Below are 26,069 nucleotides of genomic sequence, written 5' to 3'. Positions count from 1 at the left end.
ATCCCTGTGCTATTTCTGAGCAAGAATGAAACATATTCTTGTGTAAAAAGTTGTGTTTTGTTAACATATATCAGTCAAATTTGAGGATATTCATCCATCCATGTACATTTGTGTGCAGAGCTTCTCAGACTGAGAACGTTAACAGAGCTAAGGCCAAAAGGACATGAGTGGGATTCCCACCTTGAGAAAACCCCTGTAAGAGGGAACTAAGTGGGCTATTTGGTTCCAATCCAAGTCAAATAATCTCCCTTTAACGATGCAGTTAAAAACTCACTTCTGATCAATATCTCTGGAAACACCCAACTGCACTATTGATACTTAGTCCGGCTTCACTGAAGCTTGGCTAAAAGGTACATCATAGTGCCATTGTTTAATTCAGCTGAGTCATCACTTCTTCAAGAAAAAACCCAGACGGAGAGCCAAAGAAAGAACATGCAGCCAACAGAAACTCCATCGTCTAAATCCAGATACAAGAACTCTATTTAAACTCGGACACACAAATTCTACCCATCAAACAGGACTTCATCCATCTAAACCCTGATGCAGAACCTCCACGGTCCAAACGCTCATACAGAACATCACCCATCTAAACTTTGCTAAAAAACTTTACACATCTAAACCCTGATACAGAAATTTAATTAAACCTGATACAGAACCTCCACCATGTCAATTGAGATCCAGAACATTCACCATCTAATCCTAAATGCAGAACTTTTACCATCTAAACCCAGATACAGAACCGCTACCATCTAAACCCAGATACAGAACTTCACCATTTCATCATTTAACCCAGGTATAGTCATGCAACCATCTAATCATAGATACAGAACCTCCACTATCTAAACCCAGATAAAGAACTTCACCATCTAAACCCAGATAAAGAACTTCACCATCTAAACCCAGATACAGAACTTCACCATCTAAACCCAGATACAGAACTTTTAATTGATGTTAACTGAAGTTAATAAATTAGTCATTGTTTTTTATACATCTGGATACTTAAGTCAGTCCTTATCTGTAATTCCTGGGTGATGGTGGTGGTGTGTGTGTGTCTGTCTGTGTTTGTTGGGTGAGTGCGGGTCTAAAGCCTATGCTGTGTCTGAACTGGTGGGAGTTTGGACTGTTCTCTATTAAAAGTGTTTTCCGTCTGAAGAGCCTCAGGCCTTGGCTGGTTGCTGAGTGGCATTCTTCATTCCTCTGTCTTTCTGTTTCTTTTTCTGCGTTTTTTCTTTTTTTGTTGCCATGATCCAAACTTCCCACTTGGGTAGCTGTTTCCTCCAAATTGCATCAGAAGGACTTTGAAGATGGGGCTGTCGATATTAAAGCTAGAGAACAGCAGCAGCAGCACAGTGAGACGCTGCTGGATTACAGCTATTCTCTATTGAGGGCTGCTGGGTGTGGCTCAGGCATGGTTTGCACCATCTAAAGAGTTCAGCTCTGCCCATTCAACCAACAACAATATATTCCCACCTGTCAGGCCTGCAGCAGTATAGCCACACCCATTTGGCCTGCAGCCGTTTAGCCACACCCATTAACTCTAGAGCAGTTCGGCCCTTTCATATGACCTGCAGCAATTTAGCCACAATCATTCAGCCTACAGCAGATTAGCTCTTTCCATTCATTCTACAGACACTTATCTTTACACATTCAGACTGCCTTGGTTTAGCCCCACCCATTTAGTTTAATGCAGTTCACTCTCACTAATTTAACCTACAGCACTTTAGCTATATGCATAATTTTAACAATAATACAGCTAGGCTTGTCACAATAATTACTTTATCGTACGATATGCAGAAATAACTTCAAACATTCATGCTGACCTCAGTATTGTCCACTGTGTAGTTTGTGAGAATAAGCTGGTATGCTGATTTCATGTTACATACTTTTATTATACTATATTTTTCTTTTTGTTAGATTTTTTTGGTTTAAAAAATGATTTTTAAAAGTAATGTACCCGGGCTTCAGGTGGTCCAGTGGATCTATAGATAACAGCTGGTTCAAATCTCAGTCATGCAGCTTGCTATTAGCTGCTGGAGCCCTGAGAGGGCACAATTGGCTTTGCTCTATCTGGGTGGGTAGGTCGTGCTCTTTCAGCATAAGGTGTCTGTAAGCTGATGTATCGGTACTGATTTGCTGCGCTTTCCTCCGAGTGCACTGTGATGCTACTCGGCAGAGGTGGTGATTGGCTTCACACGTATTGGAGGAGGCGTGTGCTAGTCTTCACCCTCCTTGTGTGGAGGCATCATTAGTGACGGGGGAAACGCAGCTGACTAGCAGCTGAAAAGGTGGGACAATTGGCCAGATAAATTGGGAGAGTAGTGTAATAAGTAATGTACAAATTTGTAATGCATAATTATGATACATTGGTGATGAATATTGGAATATGGATATATTGGTGATGAAATAAAAGATGCAGCACATAATAAGGCTTGTATGCAGCTTTAAGTATGAATTAAGTATGAATGGGGAGCAAAATTGCACACCTATGTATGTCAGATACAAAGGCCAAATTTTGATTATATTCAATTATATGCTTATAGAACTTACTGCATACTTTGGGAAAATATATTGTACTAAAAAAAACATTATGCTGTTTTCGAAAATCAACCAGCTATTGGGCAAAAGTTTGGACACCCCGCGCATCAGCCAGCTTTTCAGTACTATATGTGCATGGAGGAGCTAAGCAACACCATAGCAACCACCACAGATACCATAGCAACACCTTAGAAACCACCTAGGAACACTGGAACACACCCACGAATCAGCATTGCAATCACACTCGCAGTTTCTGCAGGAACTACAATTTAGTTCCTTCTTTTTTGAACAGCATTGCCATCCGACAGTTCCGTCTGGGTGCAGCTATTTTTTATGAAAATTAATGTAATTAGCGAGTAGAAAATAGGGGTTGTTTTCTCTTAAGTTGCACTCCTATAATCACCCTGTTTTCTTTCCTCAGCAATAGAGCAGAGTATCGAACAGGAGGAGGTCATGAACAGATCATCAGCGGACCTGAGGATCCGTAAGACACAGGTGAGACATATTTACAGCTCCGCTCTGTAAGATCTGTCTAAAAAAACATCCATCTGCATCTCTGTATCTGATCACTTCACTCTGAGTGTGCTTCTAATTAGCCTGAACATGTGGAATTTAATGTTAATCTGTATTGCTCTCACAGAAAATCTTATGAACATCATCATTGTTTTTAGCATTTCTTTCTTTTACTTGAAGGAAACTGTTAGTTGCAGTTCCCACACAATTATGTAACAGGAATGACATAAACTTGTGACATAATCTTACATGATTTGTTAGCTGTAAACAGGTCAGAAGGAAGGAGGCTCTCATAACACACTCCTTTATCATCCTTTACTTCTTTATTTACACTGCTGCATGAACAGAGGCAGAGGCTGCACTATTGATTCAGTCTGACTCTATAATGGTATCTGATGTTAACAGAGAAAGCTGTAATATGATCTATATGTGATGTATAATAATCTATATTAATCCATTCCAAGTATACAATGATGATTATTAATCATTATTATGAGTATTAAAATGAATACCTAAATAATACTAGTTTCTAAGGGGTTAAACAGTATATTTGAAAATGGTGGCGCCACATTAAAATTACAGAGTCATCTTCCTCTGATAGGCCGCACTGTCTCATCAGCTCCCTTTGCTGGTCAGGAGTGGAATAGACAGGGCCTTTTATGCAGCAGACCACACTCAGCCACACTGCTTCACTAACCTCATTCACAATGAAGCCTAAAGCTTTGCAGTTCTGCATTTTCCTCACATCTCTTCTCTCTCCGTCCCTCTTTCATCCCTCTTTTTCTAACTGCAGCACTCCACGCTGTCCCGCAAGTTTGTGGAGGTGATGACTGAGTACAACACCACGCAGTCCAAATACAGGGACCGCTGCAAGGACCGCATCCAGAGACAGCTGGAAATTAGTGAGTTTTATATATATATTTATATAAAGTACACACACATTTTATCAGAGATAAAAAAATAAGAGACCACTTAAAAATGATGAGTTTCTTTGATATTACCAAATTGAAAATCTCTGGAATATAATCAAGAGGAAGATGGATGATCACAGGCCATCAAACCAAGCTGAACTGCTTGAATTTTTGCACCAGGAGTGGCATAAAATTATCCAAAAGGAGGAGAACATGTCAATATGCATGAAAACTGTGATTAAAAACCAGGGTTATTCCTAATTCTTAACTAATATTGATTTCTGAATAAGAACTTTTTCTTTTTTTTTTTTACATTGTTTGAGGTCTGAAAGCTTTTTTTTGTTATTTTAGCCATTTCTCATTTTCTGCAAAAAAAAAAAAATGCTCTAAATGATAATATTTTTATTTGAAATGTTTTTTCAAATTTTATAGAACAAAAAACAACAATGTTCATTTTACTCAAACATATACCTATAAATAGCAAAATCAGAGAAACTGATTCAGAAACTGAAGTGGTCTCTTAATTTGTTCCAGTGCTGTACAGTAACGAAGTAGAACTACTTTAGTGCTCTACTTAAGTTCTAAAATACTGTATATGTTTCTACTGGAGTATTATTTTTCTCCTACTTCCACTTTTACTTCACTACATATTTTTAGTAGTTTTACTCCAATATATTCTGTGCTGCATCTTAATTCACTACACTACACCACAAATTTTAGGAATCGTTCCAAACCCTATTTATCACTAAATCTAGAGCAGTAGATGCTCTGCATTGTCACCGGGTTTGATGAAACTCCTCTTCAATGAATGAATCAAGTAATCAAGCTTCTCTTATAAGAAGATCAGCCCCATTCTCCCTTTCACTCTGCTGCCTGGCTGCAATATGATATTCAGCCTTTGGGTTGCTTTCTGTACTAACTACATACCCAATATTGTACTTTCACTTTCAGTACTTGCATAGTCAATTTAGGAATAAACTACTAGCAATACTTAATTGAAAAAAAAAAGGTTGAATACTTTAGTACTTCCACTTGACTGCGGAGCTTAAAGAACACTTCAGCTTCTACTCAAGTCACTTTTTTGACTTTGGGTCTCTAGTACTTTATACAAGTCTGCATTTTAAGCAAAATCCTGTGAGCTAAAAAAAAAGTTATACTGTGGAATGCTGCTATTATAATGCTAAATGTTTCTAAACTATTATATAAAGTAATCATATGGTGTCTGGAAGTAATTAATAATGCTGGTGTAGTGTCCTGTAGTGAACAATGACAATCTATAATAACAATGTAGTCTCCAGTGGTAAAATATTGTCATTTTTAATACTGGTTATGTGTCATATAGTGAACAAAAGAAATTCATAATATTAATGTAGTCTTCTGTAGTAAAATATATTAATCTGTAATATTTAGTACTGTTTAAGTGTCATATAGAGAACAAAAGCAATTAATAATAATAATGTAGTCCCCTGTAGTAAAATAAAGCAATCTGTAATACTGGTTATGTGTCATATAGTGAACAAAAGCAATTTATAATATTAATGTAGTCTCCTTTAGTAAAATATAGTACTCTATAATAATAGTCTAGTAAAATGTTGTACACAATAGTAAACCCAAAAACCGGTGCTCTGCCCTGTAATACACTAACTAATTTATATTTAGCTGTCCAACTTTGGTTGTAATTAGTTGTAATTAATAGTACTGCTATAGTGTCTTAGGAAAACTAAAGCAGTTGAAAAATAGAATCTAACCAAACACTAACCCTAACCTTAACACTTAATCATCCATAAAATCGAACCCTACACCTAACCCTAACCTTAACCTTAACCTAAGCTTAAAATCTAACCTAAAACCAATCATAAAAATATTAAGATAAGCGTTTGGGTTATATTCAATAGAGAATCAAATACTTTCACCTTTTAGTTCATTTGCATTTAATAGACATACAGTTGAATGTTAGTTAAATGTCAGTTGAGCATCAAAGAGGCCATCAAATGGACCATCCAAGTAAAGTGTTACCAGACATTTAGCAAACAATTAACAACAACCAAAAGGTAAAAAAAAGAGTTTACCTATTGCTTAAAAACATTGAAGCTAGATACTGTGTAGGTAGTATACTGTGAGTAACCTACTTCAGTTTTACAGATTTTGCAAAATATTACAGTATATCATTTAATTTTACTTTGTATCCACATTGCTGGAACAAAACAATTTCATTTTTCAGCTATATGCCCCTTTTTTTACTTTATTATATAATTGAAAACAATTTGATATGGTAAGTGGACCAATAGAAATGCCCCAAAACAAGCTGAAGTAAAATCATTTACATGATGTTTTCCCCACTTCTCTTGTAAACTGACCATTTTGAAGAATTTCTGACTAAATGTTATTGATGCACTTTGATTAGCTGGAAGAACAACCACAAATGAAGAGCTGGAGGACATGCTGGAGAGTGGCAAGCTTGCTGTCTTTACTGATGATGTAAGTGAAATATCTCATACTAACAGAACTTTCTTAGCTACACCCTTAACTAAAAGACAAATGTCAAAAACTACAATTCATCTCAATTTAAAACTATACTATCATTACTTAATGAAAATATATTTGTGCATGAAAGATGCTTATTTATAATTTGACACTTCGTTTATCAGAGACAAAAAAGTTTTTTTGTTTCTTTTAGCAAGCCAGCAGTTTAGTTATTAATTGTATTACTATTATTTATATTCATGTCAACTTAGGCTTTTACTGTCTAACCTTTTAAATCTTTAAACCGCTAACTCAAAGGAAATGTTTAATGTTTTAAGCTTTGTCCCAATTCTGTTCTGCAGATCAAAATGGACTCCCAGATGACCAAGCAGGCTCTAAATGAAATCGAGACCCGACACACTGAGATCATTAAGCTGGAGAACAGCATCCGTGAGCTGCATGACATGTTCGTGGACATGGCCATGCTTGTGGAGAGCCAGGTAAGAGCAGCAGGACAACATGGGACAACTTTTACAGCAACAGCTAATCAAATGTGAAGAAAGAGAGATGTTCTAAACACATGCTGAGCCAACATTTCCTAACAATCTCCATTTTCAAACACAACCCATTCTGCTCTGAACCAAACACCATCATTCTGTATCAGACACCAACATTCTATACCTTAAACCAGCAAGTTTCACAGAACATTACGATTGTCCATACCAATCCAATACCAACGTTCTCCAACAAAAATAATTCTTTCCTACCAAAGACCATCAATCTCTACCAAACACCTTAATTTTCATCAAACTCAACATTCTCCACCAAACAACATAATTCTCCAACACATCAACTCATTCGGACAGACCCAGACAATTTCTTTTAAAATGTCAGATTTACAGATATTTACAAACCTTCACACTAGATCAGATTTGAGTAGTGATGTTTTAGGTGTGGGGTCAAAGGTGTTTTCTGAACAAGTTTCTCTGAGTAAACACTGTTCACAAAGTGGCATTGACAATATCACTGTGTTTTTTAATTTATAACAGTAGCAGGCTGGAACGTTTTCCTTGCTTTCCTTCCTTGCAAACAAGTTGAATTGTCTGCTAAAAATTATATTAAAAAGCACATAATATGTAGACTGGGCTGGACATCAGAACCAGACATGGATTTTCAAAAAATACAGTTCTTACTTCACTTCCTGCCTGGAATATTTTTAACTGTCCCTGGAAAACATTCAGAACTTATAGAAAATGTAGAGATAAACTTTTTAAACAACTGCAATGTAAAAAAATAATTCTTATAGTAATAATCTACCTCAAAGGGATAATTCCTATAAATTATTCTCTAAATGATTAGTTAAGATAAGCACAATACTAATTCTACAACAATCACCAACACAACATTCTCTACCAAACTCAATTATTCTTCACCTAACTCCTTTCAGTCTATACATAACATTGCACTAAACTCTGAATTCTTCACAATACTAATATTATAATCCAAATTCTGTTGTTCTTCAACATCACCGTTCTGTATAAACCATTATAATTCCCCCCAAAAGTATCATCATTCTCCACCAACATATTATTTCCCCTAAAACCATGTCTTTCTGTACAAAATGCCACCATTCTCCTCTAAACGCCAGAATGCTCTACAAAACTAATAATAGCTACAATTTACCACCAGCAGTGGAAATGTCCAAAAAAGGTCTGACAAGCTGAAGGTTTGAGCCTTTGTTAATAGTGGGGAGAGAATTCTACAGATTCCCAACAACCACAAACACAGACCAATCCAGTGTCTGGGGTTTACTGGAGAATGATGTGGTGGTGTAATTTGGTGGTGAGGGAGAACAGGACTATCGGAGCACAAGAGGGATTGCCTAACCTTGTTCAGGCATCCTGTCACTTCTGAGCTCCCATTTTGTTACAGTCTGTGGCTACAGACTGGCACCCCCACTATTCAAGCTGTGTGGGCATATGCGTATAGCCAGTGGGTGCTGAGCAACATTCCTTCAAAGAACAAACTCATATAGGAGAATAACGTACACATCTTCATTGAGAAATGTGCTTCAGCCCTCTTCATTCTTTATGATTGTTATTTTATGATAAGGTATAAATAGAAATCATTATAGAATTGCATCATTAGATAATTGGTTACATTGGTTTACATTTGATTTACTTTCTAATGCAATGTGTAATGCAAATACTTTATTAGGAACACCTGTACACTTTCTCATTCAGACAGTTTTGTATCATGAGGCATAAAACAATAAAATTGAGACATAAAATGATAAAATTGCATAAATCATGCAGATACTAGCCAGCAGTTTTAGGTATTTTTTTACATCAATAATTTACCATAGAACATGGTTTTGAAGATGTTTGACAGACTCGTGGTCTTTCCAGTACCTACCACACAACATGTACGTTTTAGGGGTGTGTGGCTACACTGAAAACATAAATAGATGGAATAGATGCAAGTTTAAGAATTGGAATGACTTTTAAAGCTTTTTGCGTCACTTTTAAACAATTTACTTTGTCTACTACCATCAAATACAATGAATCCTATTGTAATAGACACATAAAGGGCACCACATCACTTTATATCAACTGGCCTGGCTCTTCTTCATTAGAGAAGCACCTAACCGGGAACAGTGTCATGTTTTTTCACCTGTAGTAGAAATCTGTACAGCACTACATCTCAATTTTGTCTACTGAAAAGGGAACCCTGACTGTCTCTCAGGGTTTGCATAGAAGAAGTTAATAATGGTACAATTTTTCTACTGGAAAGGCAGAAAAGATAGGCACTAATTAAGACACTTTATCAATATATCTTAATCTGTAGAGACATAATAGTGGAAACCTGATTACATTTTCCCCCAAGAAGGAAGGAAACACTTTTTCAGCCATGCTGGGCACCTATGGCCTCTTTGCACCTACCCTGAGTTCGCCAGTGCTTCTCAGTCATTAGATTGGAATCCAATAGCACATATTTATAATTAGTGCACTTGAAAAATCAGTTGGATCTGATTTTTTTTGGTTCATTCATGTCAACAGGGACCAGAATCTCAAACAGTTACTTCCCAACATCTTATTGAACCTATGCCATGATGAATTGAGGCCAAAGTGAAGCCTTACTCAGTATTAATCAATATTAATACAGTGTTCTTAATATAAAGTGTCCTAAACTCATATGTGGTATGGATTAAATGTCTTTTTAAATATGTGGGGCACTGTTCATTACTTAGATACTTAGATATTTGTAGCTTCAGTTCTACACTGAAGAATCAGACATGTTAAAAAATAATCGTGGAACTTATTTGATGATTAATCACTCTACACAATTTAATATGACTTAATATGAAAATAATTGCCATCTGTTGCCAGTGACCCATTAGTATACTAGACTGAAACCTCGACCCAAATGCAAAATCTTTTTTTTTTTGAGAAATGTACAGCCTTAAAGCACATTTCCTTTTCATCGCTGGGGGACAGAAACAAGAACAAAAACTTCCCACCGTCTGCTGCAATCAACCCAGTTACGTTCAAGTTGCAAATGCCTTGGGGAAATAAGGAAATATGGCAATGTGGCTTCTATGTTTAGTCCACAAAGGATAGATGTGTGCTTGGAGATTGTGTGTGTGTATACCACTATGCCAGAGAATAAAAATGATGTTAATCAGACCTCATAAAGTGCATTGTGTATGTGTTTATGAATGTATGTGTTTATGTCAGCTGATGCACCATTATTGACAGTGTGATTTATTATTTTTTTTGTCATTACCAGGGAGAGATGATTGACAGAATTGAGTACAATGTGGAACACTCAGTAGATTATGTAGAAAGAGCAGTGTCCGACACCAAGAAGGCTGTCAAATACCAGAGCCAAGCACGCAAGGTAAGAACACACACAGTTACTTACACTCATAAAGAGCCGAATCATAGACAAGATCAAGACCAGAACGCATTTTATCAGACACAAGTCCGGACAGGGTCACAAAGACAAAGATAAGGTTGAATTCTAAAGGGTCAGTTGACAGCCAACAGTTTGAGTACAAATAAGTCATTCACAAAGGGTCAAATCCAAGACAAGATCAAATCTGAGGTGAGAGGAAAGATTAAGACCAAAAAGAGTCAAAGCAGACGCAAGACTGAGAACCATCAGTAAACCACTGCCCCTGTTAACCATGTCACTGCCAAAACATACATCAAAAAACACCAGGGACCCTATCTTACACCTAGCGCAAGGTGTATCACAATGCTCATTGCTATCTTACACCTCACAAACTGTTGTTTTTTTTTTTCAAATCTTCAGCTGCGTCGTTCAAATAGCAAATGCGCTTATCAATATATCTATGCTGGTGGGCATTGTGGTCTTGAAATAAGGTGTGTTCAGGTAAATGTCTGGCGTATGGCTATCTTGGCAACGGAAAGCACAGGTGCGCCACTGACTGATTTAAACCCAGGCAATAATCAACTGTCAGACATTCATTGCTATCTTGGCAATGCAGGCTAGCCGCACGCTCAGTGCCGTACTCCCCTGCTCTTTACACACGCAAACATGTGGACGCACAGCATTGCACAGACCCAACTTTACATCAACAATAAACATAACACAGAATAAAATAACATTGTTGTTACCGTAAATTACCTGTTTATATACCGTCACTGTGTAAATAAGCAGGTCAGCTTGCTCTGTTGAGAAGCGCAGGAGTGCTGCGCCTTTAAAATATCAATCCGCCAAAGTTAGAGCGCACCTGTCTCTTAAACGGAATGGCAGATGACACACTGGTTGGTTTATTTTACCAAAAAAATACCATCAAAAACAGGGGCAAGATCAGAAAGGGCAGTCAGAGACAAGACTGAGATTTGAGAAGGGCCAATTAGATCCACAGAAGACAGGGACCAGAAACAGTCTGGGTGCTTTGCTTCCTGGAACAGGCACTAGATTTGTTAGAGGCCACAAACACACGTAGACACAACTCAAACTGCTGTATTGTGTTCTTGTTTTATCCCATGTTATTAATTCTATGAACACATCATACACATCCATAAAGAAGCTGATGTCAATATCAGAGCATTACAAATTGCTTGTTTTTCTATTTGCCCCTTTGCAGAAGAAGATCATGATCATCATCTGCTGCGTAATCCTGGGAGTGATCTTGGCGTCCACTATCGGAGGAACCCTGGGCTTCTAGACTCATCTGCAGACGGACGAAGGCAGAGAGAAGCATATTTGAGAGAAATATACCCACAACAATACGAGATAGAGAAAACTCCTCTTTAAAGGGGTTTCGGTTAGGGTCGTAAAAATCGAAGATTAAAAAACTAACAAAAAAAAAACACACACAAAACAAAAACCCAGATGTTATATAATAGCTGATTAAAACATATATGAAAAGAGAGGGTTCAAATAAACAATAAACACTCTATTTACAAACTGTACATGTAAATGTATTGAACATAAGAAACAGCACATGGGTTACTACCTGTACAGAAATACAATCTACATTTTTTTTTTTTTGCTTATTTTTTAAACATTTCTTTCGTTTTACGGGGTGTCTCCAGGACAGTGCCAGCGACTGCTAAATTGGCTGTGTTTCAGTAGAGCATGGATTTAACAGTTTTAATACGGCTCTACGGCGTTTAGTGCACTTACCTACTGAGCGAAATGGAGAATGGATGGTTTGTTTTAGTTGAAATTGTCAGGTTTCGTTGGGAGGGACTTCAAGTTCTGAGGGGCTGCCTATAAGTATAGGTCATTCACTTTTAGCAGCAAACAAATCCAATTGTATTTGGCAGACGAAGCTTATATGTTGAATATACAAATATTTATACATATTTAATATATATAAATAAGCACCACAATCCTCGGTCCGGACACCTAAAAAAAACATGACAACACAAAAATAGCCAAGCACACATGCTTAGATTATCAGTACCTTGACCAAGTTTACCCACACAAAAAGCCAGGACCTCACCTGCAGTAGTGCATTACAGGCTCCTGCTGAAGTCTCTCTGATTAACTGTGGAGTTTCCTGCAGATTCAGGAAGCTCTGTTTTTATGAGAGGGGAGAGAATAGCAATGTGCAAACAGTTGAACTATGCAGTTTTGATAGATAAAGAGAGATGATCCTTCTTTTAGAATTAAACCTTGTTTTAGCTCTTTTCAAGTAGGATCTAAAAGGAGAGACGGGAATGGCACACTTTTGCCATCGCCTACCGCTGTTCTAAAGACTTTTCTAGCTAAAAAAAGAAGAAAGATGTTCTGAAGAACTTAAAAAACTTGAAGCAGTGGATAGCCTGATAGTTGTCTTTCAGAGGTGGTTAGTTCTGCCGTCAGCTGGTGTGATTTGGTGTGACTCGTCCTTTGAGTAGTCGTTTTTACATAGTAATTAATGCCTATTGAAGACATATAGTAATATATATATATATATATATATATATATATATATATATATATATATACAAACACAAATTGGAGTTTGACATACACAACTCCAGTTATGCTTCATTTTTATTTGCAGTCTTGACGTGTAGAAAGATTAACCTGGGTTGTAACTGTTGTGGTTTTTAGTGCAGATTACACACTGAGGCACGTGAGGAACAGTTCTGAGGAAAATTGCACGATTCTGGCCTGAGAACGCTCGCTGCCTTGAGTTATTCTGGTGCTACTTATAGACAAGAGAGGCTTTCTACTTACATCTCAGACATGCTTTGTTTCTGAGCGGGCTGGGAAAACCCTTCTAATGTATGACTCGAGTCATACTCACCTCCTTCAGGTGAACATTATTTTGGGAGAATTCTGTTACTCTCTATTGTGATAAAATTCTAGCCCAAATTGTGCTAGAATTTGCTGATTTAATCCCGCAGGACTAACAGAAAAATATGACAAAGTCTGAGTTGCATGTTCTGTCAGGGAGGGATTTGCCAAACAGTTTGGCCTCGAGCTGCTGCACACATTTATTTTTTGACAGAGCTAGTGTTACGTAGGTAGTTGTCTTTTTATGCAAGGGTTTAAATCCGAAACCAAAACTAAGCTCAGCTTGTGGTTCCAGACTGAAATCCCTCCGTTCTGTTTCAGGATTACAGAAGTAGAAAGCCCTTATTGTCGCTGTTTCTAAAATTTTAAAAAAGTACACAGCTCCTCCAAACGATCTTCTAAATCTCCCAACGCTGAACATGTCTGCAAAAAGAACTGTTGCTGAAAGGCGTTCCCTTTCGACGTGAACTATTTAACTGTTTCCCGGCTTTCCGCCTCCCCGCAGAATCTACAGTAGAAGCCCTCCCTTCGAAACGGGTTCGCCTAGCCTGTAGGAGACTAAAGGCCTCGATATACTTTCAGTGAAACGAAGCTTGCGAGGGTTGTGCGAACTTGAAGCCACCTGTGTGAGCTTACAAACTTGCACACTCTTTTTTTTTTTCCATTTAAATTTTGGCTGTTGCCGATAGACGCTCTAGTACTACAGGTGGCGCCTTTGACACTTAATGGTCAGGTTTATGACTATTGGAAGAGGATCACACGTAGTAAGAGACCGCCTCTTTTGCACTGACCAATCACATGCTTTGTCGCTTTGTGTTCGGTGTTCGCTTAGCTGCCGTCTCTGAGGTTGTTCATTTTCTTTGCAATTTTCACCAAAGCCAAGCAAACATCGTCTCCAGAAGAAACTATACTGAGGCCTTGAGCCGTTGGTGTGTCGGTGTCATTTATATCAGAGTGTGTTTTCCAGTGTGTGACGCAGAGGGCCTGGACTGTTTAGCCCTTAGACCAATTCTAACGATGGCCAGCATGTTTCCTTCTTTTTCGGAAGCTTTTTTCTGTGTGTATTTAGTGTCCGATCACTCTACCTGTGTGGTTCCAGTGGGGTTGACGTGTGTGCGTGTGTGTGTATATCGTTGTTGTTCTTTCCTAGTGAGGGATTTTGTTGTTGGCTGGAGAACGCTTTCTTCCTTCAGGCATGCAGCAGCGTAGGCTTTGTCAGAACTTTTGCATGGTGATTTAACTGCTCAGTATCATGTGGGCACTTTACAATTGGAGAAAAAAAAACAAACAAACACTGTCTCACTCCATTTTTACATTCGTTTTGTTTTAGGTTTTTTTTCTTTTTACTTTTAATTCTTTGTGTTTTGGCTAGTTGGCGAAGTTAATGATCTTTATTAACTTCATTAACTGCACACACTACCCTCCCGGTGCACTTCAAAAAGTTAGCTCTTAGCTCAAATCTCGTCTAACTAGCTAATATTTCTTGTTTTAAGATTATTTCACATTCATCCGTTGCTTGTTTTAAGTCATTTTATTTCCTGAAAGTGTTTTATTTAGGATAAAAAAAAAAAACACTTCCAGTAGGTAACATGACTGACAACATTCTCCAAATTGAGAAATATTACGTATTTAGACTAGACATTTACTATGCTTTCTTTTGCTAAGAGATGATTTTTTGGCTGATGTCTGATGACGCCCAAGGTTGTGTGGGGTGTGTTTTTTGGAGATGCCCCTCTCCCCTGCGTGTGGGATTGACAGTTCAACTCTTTTACCAGTGCATTATTGCTTATTGTGCTCGTGGTGTGTTTTTATCATTAGAGAAATGCTTTCGTGGAACGCTGAGGATGTGCGTATGTGTGTGTGTGTGTGTTTGTGTGCGCTGCCCTCTTTTCCATACTTAAAAAGTTGTTTGTGCATGTGAGTGTGTGTATGTAAGCATGAGCATATCCGAGTGCACGCTTGTGTACGTAAGTGTGTGTGTGTGTGGGGAGAGGAGATATGGATGTGGGTGGGTGTGTGTGTGTATGTATGTGCTCCACACTTCAAGCAGGCATGTGAGGGCTTCTGGGCGTCTGCAGTTGTGTGTGTGTGCTGTGTGTGAGTGTGTGTGAGTGTGTGTGTGTCCCAGTTTTGGGTTGAGATATATTAAGAAAAATTTGTTTAATCGGGGGAAAAGTAATAATAGTAAAAGCCAAAGCGTTGCGCTGGTGGTGGAGGGCGGAGCTTGGAGGACAGCTCGTTTCTGCTAGGTTCTTCCCAGAATTAAACCCGGCACTCACTGTACAAGTACATGGGCTCCGGCTGGGTGGGGAGGTGGGGGTGGGCGATGGGGGGGGGGGTTTGGGGAGGGTATATTGATGGTGTTTTTTTCTGATAAATGCTCCTTTGACACACATTCTTCAGTCAGACTCAAATCTCCTGGAAATATTTGAATACTTTGCTTTCGGTTTATCTATGTGATGGCGTCTCACCACGCTCAACTCATTGCACTGCTTTCTCTGTGCTAGACGTAGAAAACCTAATAGCGAATAAAATGAAACAAAAAAATATATTTATACATATATATATATATATATACATATATATATTTACATATATACATACACACAAGGGCGCTGACCTGGATGGAAGATTTTTCACAATTGATTTGTTTATCTGTTCATGTACTAATTTATTTATTTATTTATTTATTCATGTATTTATTTCTGTATGTATGTATGTATTTATTTATTTATTGCCTTCGTTCATACATCATCAGCTGGAATCCACTGGCCTGACGCTCACAGAGAAAGAATTTTGTAACTGGTTGACCTGTGTGACCTTTCAGACGGTTCGGTGTAAATCGGTCTGAGGTTGTTTAGAGAGTTTCATCAGCTCACCAGCAGAAAAGAAATACTCCCCACCAACCTTTCTGACATTCAGACATCATCCCATTTTTTTTGGACTGCGACGCTTTAATAAAAACAATCCTGTCCAGGCCTTCCGATTTGCTCGACTCTCAACAACCTCAGACCTTTTTTATTTATTTTTTTTTTTTTACCTTCTTCCGAGTTTGTTTGTCATTCTGTGGGTGGATATTTCCCCATTCCGCTTTCTGACAGTGTTTATATGGTCCAGTGTTAGTGTACGGCTGAGGGATGGCTGTGTAAAGAAGCTTCCCCTGCAAGAAAAAAACAATCACAAACAAAGCTTAAAAAAAAAACTGGGATTATTTCACACAAATGACCACTGTCGACTTTGTCAGCCCCCAAAGGTTGTTCTGAATAAAATTAATATTTCACTATTAAAGCATTTTGCAGCAGCCTGGGAAAATTGGACACAGTTGATACAGTGATACAGTAAAAATTTTACGAATTGCAGCAGCGTATGAGAATCCGAGGAGTTGTGTTATATCAAAATAATAATAGTAGTAATACTGAATTGGATCTTTGTGTCTTGTAATTATTGTAAATAATTTAAAAAGAGAGGAAAAATGACTTGCATGTCTATGTATAAAAACTACTTAAATGGTTCCTGCCAAAGTTGTAAAGGTTGATCAATTTCTTCTTCGCCCTGACCCCCCCATCTCTTGTCTTGCAAAGCTTTGTTTTTCTGTTCCTGCAGCAGAATATGGCCAGCAGCTTCAGTATAAACAACAAAAAACGTTTTGTAAAAAAGCAGTTTCTTTTAACCAATATGCTCAGAGTGACTCTGAGAGACGTGCTTCCCTCCATTTGTATCACCCTCATCTGAAAAAAACTGCAGAGGTCACTGCAGCTACCACTGCAGAAAGTACTCTAGCTCTAACGCTCTCGCTGAAGCCGAACGCCGGCCGTGCCAAAAGTTTCTTGATGTTATTTGGTGGATTTAAGCTCATTGTGTGATGCATGATAGATGCTCATAGATTTTAGATTGGTTTAAAGTAGCCAGCAGTGGGACCGAAGGTGATTGAAGGATTGGTCTTGGGTCTTGAATTTGATCAAAAAAGGCGATAGGTATTTGGGTCAATTTTTATTTAGAAAAAGAAAGTAATAAATCTGTGCAATACTAAGCAAAGGGCTTTCCACAACCACGCAGAACGATTGACCACAGATTTTGTGAGCAGAAAAGACTTCACGGCCAGTTTAGGAACATTAAAACTGCTTCAGCTCCGAGTGCTTGCAGTGACACCTGCAGTCTTTTTCTCCCATCAGGACACAGGGGGCCACAGGGCAGGAAAAAAAAACACATTTAGTTCAACAGCAAAGAGTTTTAAGTTGTTTTTTTTAAAGGAGTTGAATCGATTGCTGCAACTTTGACTGGAATTGCAACTCGTGTCCCTTTTTTTTCCTGTGTGTGCGTGTATGTGTGCGTACTGTATTGTTAAAAAAAAGAGAGAAACTAAAACCTATCTGTCTCTCTCTCTCTCTTTCTCTCTCTCTCTCTTTCTCTTGCTCTCTCTCTCGTACTGCTGTTTGCTGTTCTGTTTAGTTAGTGTGACGTGCCAGTATTCCCCAAACCCTGTCCCCTAAACCCCTGCGCTATCTACTTCTACCCTTCTCTCTATATCACTCTCTCTCTCTTGCTCCCATTTCTCCATGGATCTTTAAGATGACAACTCTATGCAGATGCTGTCTTTTATAAGTGTGTCAAAATTTTAAGTTGAAATAAAAAACATGGAAAAAGACAAAACCCCGTCCAACAGACATTATGAATTGAAAAAAAAAGAATAAAGAAAAAAGGATTGTTCAGTGTAAAGTGGCTGTCCTGGTCTTTCCTGCTTTCTTCTATCTTTCTTTTGACTCTTCTTTTTTCAGAAAGTCTGACAAGGGGGACTGAGCTGCATACATTACATTCCCATATATAACATGTTTTTTAAGATTCTCTTAACTGTATATAATGTAAAAATATATTTAAAAAAAACTATTAATGACTGCTGTTTATGTTTAGTTTCTATCGATTTGGCAACAGTGACAGATTTTGCTATTCACTAGGGATGTGCGATATGACCCTAAAATAATATCACAATATATTAGGATATTTTTGCGACAACTATATTTTTGGAAAAAACATTGAACAACAACAAAATGAATATTGCAATTGACTTGCAATAGGATACTGCACACCCCTAATTGAGATTTTTACCATATTGTAACAAAAGTCAGTGATTTAACATGCCATGAAACTAATAATACACTTCATATATCCAGGATTAAAGGAAAATAATCTGTAGTAGATATTTATTGGGGAATTAAAAAATGTAAATTTTTCGTTTGCTACAAACAATAAAAAGTTGTACCCTGATGACAATATGGCCCTAAAATATCACAATATTTCAGGGTATTTTATTTGCAATAACAATGTTAAAAAATGTTGCTGATATTATTGCGTACTATATGGTACGACACATCCCTACTCTTCACTCATATGTTAAGTTAAAATAAAGAACACTTATACTAAAGTAATGTAAAAAGCATACCTTAAACTAGCATAAGCATAAACTACAAAGTGGGCTAATTTAGTTCCAAGACATATTTATATACTATACAAGTAATTTGTATTGGTGTAAATAAGTAAATACAAGTACAAGAATGCTAATAGTGCATTGACGTTAGTATACTTACTACATAAAGTGTTCTTGGGAAATATGCAATAGAGTAAACTTTAGGTGTGTAACAATATCACTGTTCATGGATTGTGGTTTATGGTTTAGCACGGACCTGTTATTAGGATGCACACACTCAGTTAGTGCGAGTTATTAGAGCTGTAGCTCTAGACACACACAGGAGTTACAGTATGTGGTTTACCTCTAAATAAATATAAAGTAAGCTAGAGTAAAGCTCTAACAGTCCATTCTGTTTGCTACAACTGTGGAAGAGAGCAGAATAAAACAAGGAGTACTTTGTTTTGTAAGGGTGGCCATTTTATGTTAAAGCAACAGTTGCACATGTTTAGTCAGATGTAAAGCTAACATCATCCTCAAACCTTTTATGGTAAAAGGACTTTAAGCTAACATGGTTTGAGGTGTGTCTAACCTGTTTTAATAGGCTTCTTTCACCAATCATTCCTGCATTAGTTCAGTGCATGACGGTTAGTATTTGCGTCTGCACCTTCACCACGTGATGATGACATACAGTGTTATAATCTCGCGAGTGTGAGGTGGCTGCAGGCTTTTTTTGAGCCGTGCAAGACGAGATGCCGGCCTGATGACGACAGAGCTCAATCCCCACTGGCTAGAACCCCCCCCCTTACACACGTAACGCTGTTTTTGTTCTTTTTAAAAAATAAACATATAATATAAATCTCTTTTCAATAATGCACATTATAATGATATATATTATATTACTGTGAAGCACTAACATTCCTATTGTATTTTATATCCTTAACTTTTTCTCTCTAAATTCTTTGTAATATCTATATAAACGCAGCCCTCATTAGCTTTACTTAACTAGAGATCTATCTGAATGGGATTAGTTTCTCAGGGGGTCCTGGAGTAATTTTCTCTTTTATGGGGGGTCCTCTGTGATTTTATTCTCGACAGGATTGACCATGTAGGTGTTTTACTCAGACGTCCTCTAAAATAATTACAGGCAGAATTAACTACTGTATTTTTCTGAACTCCGTGGTCCTCCGGTAATTTTAGTCCCATCCGGACACACATCTCTGAGTTTCATCTCCTCGTGTTAAATAAAATAGCTATTTGTACAATGCTACGCACCGTAATTACACTTTAGTTGTGCGTTGTCACAGAGATCCATGTAAACACAACAGCGAATAGAAATGGAGGAGCTACTGAACGTGATGTCACGTGACCGAGAAAGCAAAGAAAAAACTCACTGGTCCTCCTGTTTTTTTATTGCAGTCCGGATGCAAGAGTTTTTTCACTGAGTAGAAGTGTAAAATATTTTTAACAGACATCCCCCTGAGAAACTAACCCCGTCCACCACCACCCCCCAGCGACAAGACCTGCTGAATTAGAGGGAAAACATGGCGACACCCCCTGTTCCACTAGTGTCGCATAATACGCCTTATAATCCGGTGAGCCTTATGTATGAAAATAGACCACAACATAGACATTCATTGATAGTGCGCCTTTTAGTGCGAAATGTTAAAACTAAGTATGCACAAAACATAAATACAAAATTGGTTAGTGTTTAAGTGTGGTTATAAAACAAAAGAGAGAGTTACTCACATTAGAATAAAATGGTGGATAACATGTAGAACTTGCAGTGAAGTATGTTGGTTTATCACTTCCTGTTAGTAGAAAAAAGGTCAGTACATTAAAAAATGATGTAGTATTAGTGTGTAGTACACAATTCAGAAACAGTCTTTATAGCACACAGCACAGCTAATAATGGCAATAAGTTTTAATGCCCCCATGAAAGGGTTCAACACTAGCAATTCAGAAATTGTAAATATATATATATATATTTTTTGATAAATGAACAAAACAAAACAGGAGGACCAGTGAGTTTTTTTTACTTTCTCGGTCACAAGTCATCGCGTTCAGTAGCTCCTCCATTTCCACTCGCCGCTGAGAGATGTGTTTCTGGACGAGATTACATTTTCTGAAATTTTACTGTTTCCGTTAAAAACAGTAGGTAATTCAGCCTGTTATTTTTTCAGAGGACATCTGAGAAAAACACAGACATGGTCGTTCCAGGACCTGCTGATAATAGAGCTAAATTTATATAACTGATGTCAGAGAATGCGTATTAATTTTTTATCTAAACAAAACTCACGGCCTGTGGACAAACAGAACTGACCTTTTAACATTTCATCGTCATTTTAATAATAATATCCTCCTGTTTATGTTTCTGTAAATTAAACACAATCACTTTTAGTTGCTCTTATTATTTAGCTGCTCAGCTTCCTTCACTCTTCTTCAGTGAGTTCAGTGTAAAGGGGGATGGGTAGTAAAAGTGCATAACTGCGCCATCTGCTGGTTATATTCAAAACATTAAAAAAAAAAAAAAATCCATTCATTTTTCCAAGTAGCTCTTCAGGTCAGTGTTTATGATGTCTGTCCGGACACTACTGACCACTACTGACGTGAACACTTCATTGTGACCGTCCTGCAGCCCAAAAGCACTTAAGGGATGAAGGGAGAAACTTCACAAAGGAAAGAAAGAAGTTTGTTAAAAATTCTATCATATGTATTTTTACTTAAATCAACATTGTAATTTGTGTTTATCAGCTCTTATTTGTGGATAAAATCTCCATATACCAAAATGTAGTATGTAATATTTTGTGTAGGTTTCTCCACATTTCCTTTTCACTAGTCCAGACTGCATTCTATGTCATTGACTCTCAAACATTTGGGCAAAAAGCCGTGTTTAACTCGAGTTGGGTTTCTCTAGTAAATGTGTTTTACTGAGCTCGCTCCTAACCCTTTTCCATTCAACCTATAGAGACTTGTTCATAAGCAAGCGCCAAAAGATTCCAGTAGAGAACAAATTACCCATCAACCCCTGCGAAAAATGTTGAATTTAATCACCTAATCTATACGTTTTTCTCGTTACCTGCAGATAAAAATTACATTTCAGGTTTTCACACGTTTTGTTCCATTAGTCCAAACTGTTTTCTCGTTTTTCCCCATAAGTCACTACGATCAAAAACACTTCTCAGGTCGCAGACTGTTTAAAGTCTTGTTGAAATTGCTTTGTTTTTATATCTCATGAATATTCATGAGCCTATGTCTCATCAGAGGCAGGCTCAGGCAGCTAACCTTGCGCCTTTCCTATACATTTATTTACACGCCTTCAGCTTAAAACACACTCATGCTACCAGCTATACACCACACAATAAACCCAATACCAACCCTTTAAGCTAATATTAACACACTTTTGGAGCTGCCAGGAAGTGCTGGAGCGTTGTCATGCCAACATACATCAGGCAATTTCTTGTGTTTATTTATTATCCTATTACAGTACAATCAAAAGACACAATTATAGTAGCTTAATAGGACGTAATAAGCAGCATGACTCAATTAAAATAAAGAATAATAGAATAATGTAAAAATTAAAAAGTATTTATTAAAAATAATTTATTTTATTAATATGTTAAAACACACACACACATTATTCATAATATATTCATTATTATTATTATTGTTATTTATTTATATTTTACTTTTATTTGCATATTTTTTATGGTCCACTTGTGTCCACATTTAGTCCTTTTAATTAAGAAATGTTTGGTTACCCCTGTCCTACACTAATAAACCACATCAAATCCAGGATGTTTTTTTTTTTACTTTTTATCACTTTTTCTCTCAGCAGGGCTGAGGTCCATATGTTGGGGGAAAAACTGCATACATACATAATTAAATAAGAATCCATATAAATGAGGAACACACAAATGGGCAGGTCTGTCACTGTACTGCAGTGTGAGTATATTTTAAGGATAAAGTGTAAGTATGTGTGGACGTCCAGCATATGACATTAAAATAATATTAAAAACATATTGCCTTGGCAATAATGGCACCTGTTAGCTAGAGAGATTTGTTTGGAGTTGGGCAAAGTGTATAGTGGTTTGCCAAAGTATTCATACCCCTTGATTTTGTCACTTTACAACCATGAACTTAAATGTATTTTTTATTTTAGATTTTAAGTGACATAATTGTGAAGTGTAGCAAAAATGATTTATGATTTTTGATTTAATGAAATAAAAAATAAAAAAAACAAGTGTTAAGACAAAGGAACTCACCAGACAGGTCAGAGATAAAATTGTGAAGTTTAAAGCAGGATTAGGTTATAAAAACATATCACATATTCTTTGAGCATATCCAGGAACACTGTTCAATCACTGATCATGCAAAAATGGAAACAGTATTCTACAACTGCAAACCTACCAACAAGACATGGCCGTCCACCCAAACTGAGAGATCGAGCTAGGAGAGCACGAATCAGGGGACAACATAGGCTATGTTAACATTACCAGGCTCAAGTGACTCAAATATGTTTTTTTCCTCAATGTGGTTCAGATCAGATTTTCATGGCTGTATAAACGTGCCAACTTTCATATGTGGTCCTAAACCAGATACGTATCTGATCCATGGTCATGAATCTGAACTGTCAAATCAGAATTCATGCGTGTTTTTGCTTAACGCATGCACTACACGCTTCTCTCTTGTACCCACACATCTCTTGATGCAGCTGAACGGCAAAAGCAAACCGTCTGACCTTTTTTCACCTCCTCGACCTGAGCATGTACTTCAGATCAGCTGCTTACTCTCCACTCGAGCAAAAGATCCTCCACATCTTTCACATTACACACAGATACAGGTAGCCAAATCTGATTTGACCAAAAAAGTTGGATTTGAGAAAAATGGGTTGTGATGTGATGTAATATGGCCAGGACTTAACTAACTTATTCCTGTGCCTTACTAAGTTGTGGCCACACATTAAGAACTTGTTTCCAATTCTTAATAAGTTGTGCAGACAACTTAATTATCTTAATCCCATGCGTCACAGCCATGCTAATGTGAGCGCCTTAATAAACTTGAGTTGTTTACCTGCTAGTTAATGCTAGCTACCATACATTTTCAGCCTTGATGATGATGAGCACTCACGGGCAGCATTAGATGCTAGTGTTCTGGCTACTGACTGAGTGCTGATTGGCTATCATTCTGAATACTAAGTGTTGATTGGATGGCAAAATGATCATCTCACTGGTTGTCTGCACCAATGACTGTTTGCCCTCAGTGACTAGGGTTCTTGTACCATTTTAAAAGTCAAATTTACTGTTTTTATTACCTTTTTAAGACCTCAATAAATATTATTTTAAGACCTAAAAAAGTTGTCATAATTTCTTTGGTAGAAAATAATTTATTGTGTTAAAAATCAAAACTTAATGTTTCCCGTTTGTTATCATTTTTTTTTTTTTCAATTTTGTGGCAGAACAGAGCCAACATGTATAGCTCCCTGCACATATGGGAAAAAGAGGAAATGATCAATTAAATTGTAGTGATGATTTTTCATAATACTAATACTACTGCCAACACCATTGCTATTTCTACTAACTACTAATAAAACCTTAGTTCTCTCCCCGGTAACATTAGCTCGCTTAGAGAGACCTAAAGTTAGTATGTTAGCTTGACGCTAACTTTAGCTAGCTCTCTGCTAACCTTATTTCTGAGTAAACCTGTTAGCAAAGCTGAAATGCTCTTTGCTTTTCTGTATTAACAAACTAATATTGTTTTCTGTATTTAAGTCATTAAAGAACAAAATGTGAGGTTGAGTGGACTCACCAGAAGAAACACGACACCCAGAAGATTCATCTTCAAGAATGCCATGTTATCAAGTGTTATGGGTCAGTGTAACGTTTAGCAGTTTAATTTTTCTGATTGTATCAAGCTTAATTCAACAATAGAAAATTGGGTATAAAACTTTTTATTTTTTCCATTCAGTATAGAGAACATGAAATGTTTTTTAATCAAAATTTCCAAATATTTAGTTTTTCATTTCAGTCTTTTGCGAGCAAAATTTGAAGAAAAAAATAAATATCTAAATTTTCAGATTTGTCCTGGGAAAATGGAAATTTCAGAAAATATTTTTTTTTTTCATTTTTCCTGAAATTCCGATTGTGAGGGGCAGAGACGGAAAAAAAACAAAAATTGGAAAAATAAATGAAAACATTTATTGTACACTGCACTGCATTTTGCATTTAGCCTCAAACGGTCAGAAAATTTAATTAATAAACGTTACACTGATTGTTATGGTTTGACATGTACTTATTATATCTAGTACGATTTCTAGATACGAAATATTTCTAAGCTTACTTATTTTATTTCTGTTCATTATTTGTTCAAAAAAAAAAAGCTAAATATTTTTACTTTTCTGTTCTTTTACTTGCTTAAATAACTGTTTCCACTGAGATGGGATTAGTTTACCCAGGTGAGATGGGATAATGTATTTTTGCTACCAAACATCTTTAAAATGTGTGACTGATTCACACAGGATAAGAAATGTCCACCTATAATATCAGCTTTTAGTAATAATGTAGATTTTACGAGTGTGTAACCATATTTATAAATGAGTCTTAAACAGAAGGAAAAACCTCTTATAGATGGTTTTATATTAAAAAAAACAGATTCAGATTTAACATAACATTAGGTTTAAACCATCAAGAAATACATAAAGTATTAGTCTTCTTCATAAAATCTCTTCATTATAGAAAAGCTCTTGCAAAAGGTTTGAATAATGGAATTACACAACCTTGTACAGCAGACATTTCTTTATTATCATTTTGTATTTGTGTTGTAATTTTCTCAGAGGTATATTGTTTAATTTGTTTAATTAGTTTAGTTTGTATTATTGCCCCCCAAAAAAATATTCCATTGATTTTTGTGTAGGTGAGTATGGTAGAGGGTTAGGTCGTTTTCACATGTGCACATTTTAGTCCAATTAGTCCAGAATACATGCCTGTATGGGGATTTGTGGGTAGCCCAACTGGGTACTAGCAAGTTTTGGTCTATGGGTTCCAGGTTGGCACCACATATGAATGTCAGGATGGAACCAGGAGTAGTAATAAATTGACCTAAATGAGACACAAATGTATTGATGGGGTTCATTTGGGAAACCAACCTAGGTTCCATTAAAAAAATGCCCACCTGGAACCCACTTAGCTCATGTTTTACCCATGCAAACTCCCCATGAGTATGTTTCTGTGAATCTGGTTTGTTTTTTCCCTTAATACGATTAGTTTGGGCTGGTCTGAACACTAGAACTGAGCTTGGTTGTAAAGCTAAACAACCACACCAAGACTGTAAAGAACTGATGGTCTTGGTCTAGTCCAAAACAAACTCTGGAGTGATATTGTGATAAAAATGTAACCTCAGTCCAACCCAACCCGACTATCAGGTGTACTTCAGGAGTTTGAGATAACTGCGTTATGCAGGTGTTGTTTAATGTGGTTTATTAC

The 26,069-nt window shown here is 37.0% G+C and overlaps 1 protein-coding gene across 1 annotated transcript in view; it reads left to right on the top strand.

Moving 5' to 3' along the window:
* The window catches only part of stx1b (syntaxin 1B), a 71,010-nt gene extending 56,690 nt beyond the window's left edge, over positions 1 to 14,320 (top strand). Inside the window, exons 5-10 of the mRNA XM_007236496.4 lie at positions 2,957 to 3,030; positions 3,842 to 3,950; positions 6,364 to 6,437; positions 6,785 to 6,922; positions 10,212 to 10,322; positions 11,542 to 14,320. Coding sequence (XP_007236558.1) covers positions 2,957 to 3,030; positions 3,842 to 3,950; positions 6,364 to 6,437; positions 6,785 to 6,922; positions 10,212 to 10,322; positions 11,542 to 11,622 — 587 coding nt within the window. The 3' untranslated portion in view covers positions 11,623 to 14,320. The remainder of the gene's footprint in view (positions 1 to 2,956; positions 3,031 to 3,841; positions 3,951 to 6,363; positions 6,438 to 6,784; positions 6,923 to 10,211; positions 10,323 to 11,541) is intronic.
* Positions 14,321 to 26,069: the final 11,749 nt, after the last annotated feature.

This window comes from Astyanax mexicanus, chromosome 3, assembly GCF_023375975.1.
Source record: "Astyanax mexicanus isolate ESR-SI-001 chromosome 3, AstMex3_surface, whole genome shotgun sequence".
Classification (NCBI taxonomy): Eukaryota; Metazoa; Chordata; class Actinopteri; order Characiformes; family Acestrorhamphidae; genus Astyanax; species Astyanax mexicanus.
This window is presented reverse-complemented; position numbering and strand designations above follow the sequence as displayed.